General features: G+C 34.9%; 1 protein-coding gene across 1 annotated transcript in view; it reads right to left on the bottom strand.

Moving 5' to 3' along the window:
• Positions 1 to 1,633: 1,633 nt before the first annotated feature.
• march5 (membrane-associated ring finger (C3HC4) 5) overlaps positions 1,634 to 9,419 on the bottom strand; it is a 78,782-nt gene continuing 70,996 nt past the window's right edge. Inside the window, exon 6 of the mRNA XM_039770883.1 lies at positions 1,634 to 3,534. Within this exon, the coding sequence (XP_039626817.1) occupies positions 3,418 to 3,534 (117 nt within the window). The 3' untranslated portion in view covers positions 1,634 to 3,417. The remainder of the gene's footprint in view (positions 3,535 to 9,419) is intronic.

Here is a 9,419-nt window from a genome sequence, read left to right as displayed (position 1 = left end):
GCTTTTATGTTACTTTACTTAAATATATGGAATGGCTGGGGGGCTTCGAGAAAAAATTTGTTATTCTGTCTACCTCAAAATATAGAAGTTTTTGAAGAAAAAAAAAAAAACACAAATTTTGTTATTTTTTATTGTATTAATGTTTATTTGCATTTCTTCCAATATTATATAGTGTTTTCAATGGCAAATAAATACTGCCCAAAGAAGTAGCTTTAAACTTTGTACAGTAGTATATTTACTGATGGCTTCTAATCCTCTCCAGTGTACAAAATGTGTTATTGCTCTTTTCAGAAAAGTTGACTGGTATTCATGTCTAATATAACACAATGATAACAGTACTGTCTAATTAAATGAGAAATTCCATTTACTACCAAATAGTGTAAACGAGAATTAGACTTCTTAACATTGGGTAAGAAAAGAAGGCAGAGTTTATGGTGCACTTACATGTGTCTGGAAACAGGCATAAGCCTAAACTATCAATATGTGTAGGTGCAAAAGTGGTATTTCAGTGTTGAGAACTCAAGTGCCTCTAATAGTAATAATTCGATTCAAGAATTATGCACAAACACTGATAACAAATCTCAATAAGAAATGCACGTTACCTCATTTGCACTCTACAACTAAACTTGAAATTTCCTGTTGGTAATCGAAACAAGCTAGCAAGTCACACAGTTCAAGAAGGAACTATAAACTTTTTATAACTAGCTGGATTAGATACTGGGATAACTTTATAATACACTAACTAAACAAGCTTGAAAGAGGGAAAGTACTCCTCTTGCTTGTTAGAAGTATGTAGTTCTGGATTTCAGTCAAGGGACATCATACTCAAGGATATCAAACCATTGTGCCAAGGTAAGTATTCCAAAATCTTTCAAAATGTGAAACTCCTTAGCCTGTAACATTAAACGGTGCCTTTAAACAAGCACTAAATAAAAACAATGGCGGCTGAGATGGAAATAACCACTTTGAAATGAGACTAGCCTGTAAGTTCATATTACATGCCCCACAGAGTGTATTACTTCTGTTCTTGGGAGAGGTATTATACATATAATTCAGTATCAGATCCTTAGGATCCAGTTTTTAAAAATGCTTGAATATGCCTTTAGGTTAGTATGTACAATAAATACTTAAGTTATTTCATGCGCATTTCATGCTTTCTCGTGTAGTACAAATGACAAGTTTTGGTAAATTACTTTTGCATTAAAAACTCACTAACACAACTGTACACTGTAAATTAAATAAATGTAACATTTCATGCCATACATTACAGCCTAAATATTTTTGTCATCATTCATAATTTCTTTAAAGTAGTTTAATCAATTCACTCTGCTTTTTACAGCTGTATTAATTGTACAACATGATAAGCTAAAGAAATACAACCCTCCAAAAACTTGTCACTTAAAGTCTGTTTTAAGATGTTGCTTGGTTATACACAATGTCTGTCTAGTTGGACTTTTGGCCATTTTATCCTTGTAAATTTTTAGTGTAGTACAGAGGAAAGCAGAGAAATTTGCAGTGTTTAATTAAATCAAAGCCCTATGGTCCTGCACAACAGAGCAAATCACCACTGTCACCACAGTGCAGTGAAGCTTACCAGCCAGAGGTACCAACAGAAACACACAAACCCAACAAATGCATAGAAAAATATATTTCAGAACAGGCAAATCAATAACATCAGTATCAGTTTAAACATCGCCTGATGTTAACATAAAACCAAAAATTATTCAAAACAAAAAGAAAAATGTCACACCTTAATCCAAATCTTAGAAAATGATACATTTTGGCATTCTGTAATCTTCCTTCAATAGATCATATATTATATAAACACTGGCAATAAATATTGCAATATTTTGCTGGGGATGCAAAAACAAACAACATTGTGGGTTTGGGATATGTGTTGTTCAAAGTCATTTACTGATCTGTGCATAAATTTCATTCTTTATTGTAGTGAAGTCTAGACCTTTCTGTAGCATACAGTATATAGAATTTAAGTGTCAAAAATAAATCAGTTTTAACTAGATATCTAAAAAGCTCAAAGCTGTTATATAGCAGCAAAAATGTTCATTGCACAGTCAATTGAGAAATTAATCACTGAGACCCACATAAAACAGAACCTGCTTAATAATGCATTAATGAAGAAATCAAAGCCTTTCAATTTTATAGAATCCTATACACATTAGGATTTTAAGAAGATAAAAAGACCTGCCACAACCCTATCATAAAGGTTTTGATACAGATCTTCTGCTTTTATACATAAAAGCCCATAATAAAAACAATTATTTTGTAAACTCCAAAAATGATGCCTTTCCTCTTTGCTTCTCAGTAATTAATGTTTCATTTGTATTCATAGCCATGAATTCTACACCATTTCTCAATACCTGCTTAAGTAATACGCCTTGGCATTTTTACATGTCACAGTTTGCAGTTCATTAATTATATAATTTTGAATAGAAAACTTGTAATCAAATGTACACGTTCAAAGTTTAAAGTTACTGGTCGTTTCTCATATGCACTGAATTAAAAATAATAAAACACACACACAGCTGGATCTTAAAGATGCTTTAGACATTCATTTGTCATTAAATTACTTTTTTCCTTGTACCAAATTAGGCCACAAACTTTTCACTTTAAACTAGTGTGCATATTAACCTTAAGATTCAACTTTCAGCCTTTATACAGATTCTCAAAATTCCAAACAAATGCAACATAAAAATATACCTTACCCTCACAAAAGCAGAATAACAAAAAAAGATCACTGAGGAAACCAAGTAGAATATAAGGGAGAGATAGGATAACAGTATAGTCTTGTAATGAACAAAAACATCACGTTCAATACTTTATTATTAAAGAGAAAAGACAAAGGTGACCGTTTAGGTAGAACAAGGCGCCTTTGCCTTTTCTGATCTACATACAACTTTTTACACAATTTGTACCTTTTAAATAGAAATAAATTTGACAACAGACATCTGTCTCCTACCTCGTACCTGAAAGAAAAAAAAATACATAAAATCAAATGCAGCCTCACTATCAAAATAGGATTTCGAAGTATTTGTCCTTTAGCTGGAAAAAAAAAACATATATTAGCTCATTGAAGTAATTTTAAAACTCAGCTGCTCTCCACGTCTAGAAGAAACTCATATTAATGGCAGATCACTTGGATGCTACAAAGTATGACATGATTATTGACAGCAATAAATTACAAAAAAAAAAAAACTCACATTTTTGGGTTTTATAAGATTTGTCTGCAATGCTTTATGAATGTTGCTGTCTCAAAAGTGCCATATTATACAAGACTCAGCAGCATATAATAAATCAAACACACAAAACCTTACTGATGTAACATTACAGCATATTTCAATTCAAAAGACGTGTTTAAATTTACAGCTGTCCCGGTTAAGGTCCTCAAGTGAAAAATTTTCAGGCCTCTTCTTGTTCAGTATAATTTAGAATTTTACGATGGGCTTGACGTAAATATTGTTGTTGCTTGAAGTATACCTTAAAAGCTCCTTTTATGGCAACAAAAGCAATTCCACCCTGGAAAATAAAAAATAAACATATTTACAAAATATAAAACACTATCTAGAAGGTCAAATAGCACAAGAAAAAAAAATGTTGTAAAGAAACAGTGTCTTATTAACCTGTCTTTCAATAACTGCATTTAAGTCTGCAAAAAAAAAAACAGCTAGCTGTCATATCAAATTAAATCATAAGATAAAATGGGCTAAGACTGGAATTTGACTGGAAAGAAAAATAAAGGTCAACTACTGTACTGTCAGTCTGCTTCATATACTGTAAGCATAAGTGGTGTTAACCAATTGTTTGAAACAAGGCTTACTTTTGCTTGCTTTAAGAAAGAACTTCAACACTAGCATGTCATTAGTTTGCCCATTATAAATGTATGGTGCAAACAAATGTTTTCCTCATCAAAAACAACCATTGACTTTTTCCATTTCTGAATTGAGGCACAAGTCAAACTAAAAACTGAACAATGACAGCAGTTAATATTTATACTGTAAGGTTTTAAAAAAAAAGAAGAGGACAGGTTTGTTAGCCACAAATATGATGTAAAAGGCAGGTTAAGATACAAATTGTGAAATCCTCATTTCCTAAGGTTGGAATGAACAGTGTTATAATATCTAAACCAGGGGTCTCCAACACGTCGCTCGCAAGCTACCGGTTGCTCGCAACACCTTTCCAAATAGCTCGCCAAAGGGTTAATGAATCCTACATAAATTTTAAAACTTGATTAGTCGAATTAGGAATGATCTATCCAAAAAAATCATATCACGATCCACAATCTGAATTGCAATCTATATTTTCAATGTGGCATACATTTAAGAGAATATCCGGACTCAAACTCATCAAGACCTAAATAACACTTTATTTTAAATATCAAACAAAGTTGAATTCAATTGTTCTCTCGTTCGCTAGCTAAGCAGAGTTGAGGAACATACACCAAAGCTGGCGAGTGAGTGAGGAAGGCCCCTCTCCTCAGTTCATTGTGTCTCTCTGGGATTCACGCACATAAATCGGTACCACAAGTGAACTATGATTCTTAGCATGCTGAGGGGAGTCGCAAAATCAACTGGAATGTTCAAGCAAATTATAGAAAGAAAAAAAAGACCCTGATCTAAATCCTTTAACACTAGAATTACCAAAGCGTACAAGAAAACTGTTCAATCTGGCCGACCTTAAATCCACTTGCACCTCTCCATTCATCATCTTTTATCTTATAAATGTGTCGATAATCCCAAGCAGCAACCAGCCCACTATACCATCCCCCCCACCGCCAGAGAAACTGCAAAAACCTCTCCCAAATGAAGCCTTGTTTATCAGGGAGACAGGTACCTAGGCTAAAAAAATCTATTGTTATTTGGAACACTTGCCTTTCACATGTGTTTTGTGTCTACAAAGATCTATGTAAGTGTAGGATGACAGAAATGTTGAACACATGCCTAAGAGACAAAACTTTTTCCATATTTTAGTACTAACGACAAAATGTTGAAATGAAGTGTATAATGTGTGAAGACTACAGGTTACACCTGCCTCGCACTCTCCACCTAGCATTTTCTAACTTGCACTGCATTTTTATCAGTATGCTGCTGATGGAGTATGTGAATTTCCCCTTGGGGATTAATAAAGTATCTATCTATCTAACTAGTCTACTTGTGACTTTACGCTGTAGGAAGCTAAGTACATAAATCAAGGTAAATAACACTCGACCTGACTTTTATATAAGTAACATATAAATGCTTCTTATATAAAGACCATCACAAAACATAATCACAAGTAGGAGTTTGCACGATACATTGGCGAGCTCTGTAGGCCATGCTGTTTCTTTGAAGGACAGGTGTGGAGCAGACCAATTGGCAAGATGACGCCCGACCTCATCCTGCATTCAAACAGTGCCATCTTTCGCCTTTACGCCTGGTGCAGCTGCGTTGTTCTTATATGTGAGTGAACGTTTTTTTGTGGGGAGGGCTTTTGTTCCCGTTCTTCGAATGGTTTAATTTCAGGTGACTACCTGTTGAAGCTCATCGAGAGAATGCCAAGAGTGTGCAAAGCAGTAATCAGAGCAAAGGGTGGTTATTTTGAAGAAACTAGAATATAAAGCATGTTTTCAGTTATTTCACCTTTTTTTGTTAAGTACATAACTCCACATGTGTTCATTCATAGTTTTGATGCCTTCAGTGAGAATCTACTATGAAAATAAAGAAAATACATTGAATGAGGAGGTGTGTCCAAACTTTTGGCCTGTACTGTATATGTATATGTATACGTAGGCAGAATTCTACGTGATCATCTTCATCAAGTCCTTCCGTGAGAACCCTAAATCCAAAGAGGACTGTTTCATTTATGTTAGGTAGAATGCCCAGAGGGGACTGGGCGGTCTCATGGTCTGGAATCCCTACAAATTTTATTTTTTCTCCAGCCGTCTGGAGTTTTTGTTTTTTCTGTCCCCCCTGGCCATTGAACCTTACTCTTATTCGATGTTACTTAATGTTGATTTATTTTGTTTTCTTATTGTGTCTTTTATTTTTCTATTCTTTATTATGTAAAGCACTTTGAGCTACTGTTTGTATGAAAATGTGCTATATAAATAAATGTTGTTGTTATATATATATATATATATATATATATACACACACACACAGTGGGTACGGAAAGTATTCAGACCCCGTTTAATTTTTCACTCTTTGTTATATTGCAGCCATTTGCTAAAATCATTTAAATTAATTTTTTTCCTCATTATTGTACACACAGCACCCCATATTGACAGACAAAAAAGAATTTTTGAAATTGTTGCAGATTTATTAAAAAAGAAAAACTGAAATATCACATGGTCCTAAGTATTCAGACCCTTTGCTCAGTATTTAGTAGGAGCACCCTTTTGAGCTAATACAGCCATGAGTCTTCTTGGGAAAGATGCAACAAGTTTTTCACACCTGGATTTGGGGATCCTCTGCCATTCCTCCTTGCAGATCCTCTCCAGTTCTGTCAGGTTAGATGGTAAATGTTGGTGGACAGCCATTTTAGGTCTCTCCAGAGATGCTCAATTGGGTTTAAGTCAGGGCTCTGGCTGGGCCATTCAAGAACAGTCACAGAGTTGTTGTGAAGCCACTCCTTCGTTATTTTAGCTGTGTGCTTAGGGTCATTGTCTTGTTGGAAGGTAAACCTTCAGCCCAGTCTGAGGTCCTTAGCACTCTGGAGAAGGTTTTTGTCCAGGATATCCCTGTACTTGGCCGCATTCATCTTTACCCTTGATTGCAACTAGTCGTCCTGTACCTGCAGCTGAAAAACACCCCCATAGCATGATGCTGCCACTGCCATGCTTCACTGTGGGGACTGTATTGGACAAGTGATGAGCAGTGCCTGGTTGTCTGCACACATACTGCTTAGAATTAAGGCCAAAAAGTTCTATCTTGGAGTTTGCTAAAAGACACCTGAAGGACTCTGAGATGGTGAGAAGTAAGATTCTCTGGTCTGATAAGACCAAGATAGAACTTTTTGACCTTAATTCTAAGCGGTATGTGTGGAGATATATATAGATATATATGCCAGCAACACTCATGACAATGACAAAACAATTACATTGTCAATCATGTTACGCTATTATTAAATGTTTCCTTTTCTTTTTCATTACTTCTTTAACACACTACTTCTCCGCTGTGCAGCGCGGGTATTTTGCTAGTATTATATATTAGTAAACCTTCAAAATAATGTGGAGTTAAGTCTCAACGGCATTTTTAGCCTTTCTGGAGTTTAGTAGAGCCAGATAACAATAAGAATCTTCACCAAGTAGCTCTGAAAATGTCTCCTTTGTTTGAGTCTACATACCTCCGAGAGTCTACCTTTTCTGACATGTCATGAAATCAAAGTTCAGAACAAGACTGACAGATGAACATTTAAATGACTCCATAAGAATGAACCTAAGTGGTTACACTCCACCATACACCTGCCTCTCTTGTTGACTCCATGTAGTGCCAGTCACCTGACTAAAAAAACACATCACACATGCAACTGGACATGTGAATACTCTTGTGAAGTGAAACAGTGACATGGAACAAAATGACAAATGAATACGTAATATCTGTATATTTGTAATTGCATTATTTTGTTTTGACAGCATTCATGTTTTAATTCAATAGTGTGTGAGATACACAAGAAAATGCATACAGACATTCAAAATGCACTTACTGATGAACTAAATATATTTTTGAGATGTTTTAATGCAAAATGTGAGTTGTGGACACCAACATTTTGTAAATATTCACGCAAAACAAGCGTATTCAGTTTGGTTGGGTTGAAATAAGCTATGAGAACATGAGTAGCTCTCGGCCATTTTCATTTTGTAAAAGTAGCTCTCAGGGGAAAAAAGGTTGGAGACCCCTGATCTACACGACGTGACTAAAATGTATGTAAATGCCCTTAAATGAAAGTCTTCAATGTGCACTTTAATCACATCTGAATTGTTTGATTTGTAACTGTAAATTGTGGAGCAGTAAGGTAAATCAAGGAAAAATGCGTCTTTGTATCAAACATTATGGAGGGCAGTATACTGGGAAGAGCTCATGTTCCTTTGGAACCATTTGCATGAAGCAGCAGAAACTTGGGTTTTAAGTTTAAACATCAAGTCAAAAACTGCAGAAGTGAGCATGACTTTTATATTCAGTAACAAAATACTTACTAAAGGAATTTGTGGCACAATTGGGTAAAGTTTATGAAAACTGTTAGGAGTGGTGTGTTCTGGGGAGTAAGGCAATGAATGCAGAAAAAGAGGAGCAGGAGTACGGCTCCAAAACTGGAAAGAACAGAGGGAAGAGTCATCAGGTGGGTAGGTGGAGAGTCATGGATTGAGAGGACGATATACTGTATGTCAAGTTCATAAAAAGACGTTGTTTGGAAGCAATAGGTGCTGTGCTGAAGATAAACAAATTATTGTGATTTAAGCATGTAGTACTGAAGAAGATGTGGTTGGAGATGGTGTCAGATTATATGAAAAGAAATGGGTCTGAACTCTAAAAAATGCCTAGTATCATGGAGAGTGGAGTGGTAAGGGGTATTTGGAGTACAAGTGGCCAAGCTGAGTAAACATCGGAAATGATTGCTACACCAGTGATGAATGAATGAACACTAGATATTTTTTTGACGAGAACAGACCATTTAGACCAACAGAGCTTGTCAATCATATCCACATAAGTTCTCCAAAATAACATCAAGTCAAGTTGTGAAGGTCGCTAAAATTCTTCTCCTTTTTGCACTACTTGATAATTTACTTCAAATGTCTAGAAATGCTTTCTAGCATTTGTATGAAACTTACCCTTTCTAAATTTATAACTGTGTAAACAGATTCCTGTTGAACTGATTTTAAAGTAACAGCCTGGATCTACTGTATTAATTCCTTTCATAATTTCAAAAACTTCAATCACATCACCTCTTAGTCTCCATTTTATAAAACTAGAAAGACTTAACTTCTTTAATCTGTTCTCATATTTCACACCCTTCAGTCCTGGAATCAACGTAGTTGCTAATCTCTGGACTTTTTCTAGCACCACTATGTCTTTTTGTAGCTTGGAAACCAAAACTGCATGCAGTACATCATAAAGCTTAAACATAACTTCCTTTGACTCATACTCTGCACATTGTCCAATAAAACATTCTGTTAGCCTACTTAATGGCTTTGGTACTCTGTCTGGATGTAGACAGTGACAAGTTCAATCTGAATCCTAGGTTCTTCTTATAAGGGGTACTTTCAAATTACAGACCTCTGATTGCAAATCTAACATACTCTCTATGTGTAATACCTTACACTTACAGGTGCATTTCAATAAATTAGAATATCATCGAAAAATGTATTTATTTCAGTAATTCAATTCATATATATATATATATATATATATATATATATATATATATAT

This window comes from Polypterus senegalus, chromosome 1, assembly GCF_016835505.1.
Source record: "Polypterus senegalus isolate Bchr_013 chromosome 1, ASM1683550v1, whole genome shotgun sequence".
In the NCBI taxonomy this organism is placed as follows: domain Eukaryota; kingdom Metazoa; phylum Chordata; class Cladistia; order Polypteriformes; family Polypteridae; genus Polypterus; species Polypterus senegalus.
Note: the sequence above shows the minus strand (reverse complement) of the source record. Positions and strands in the feature narration are given on the sequence as shown.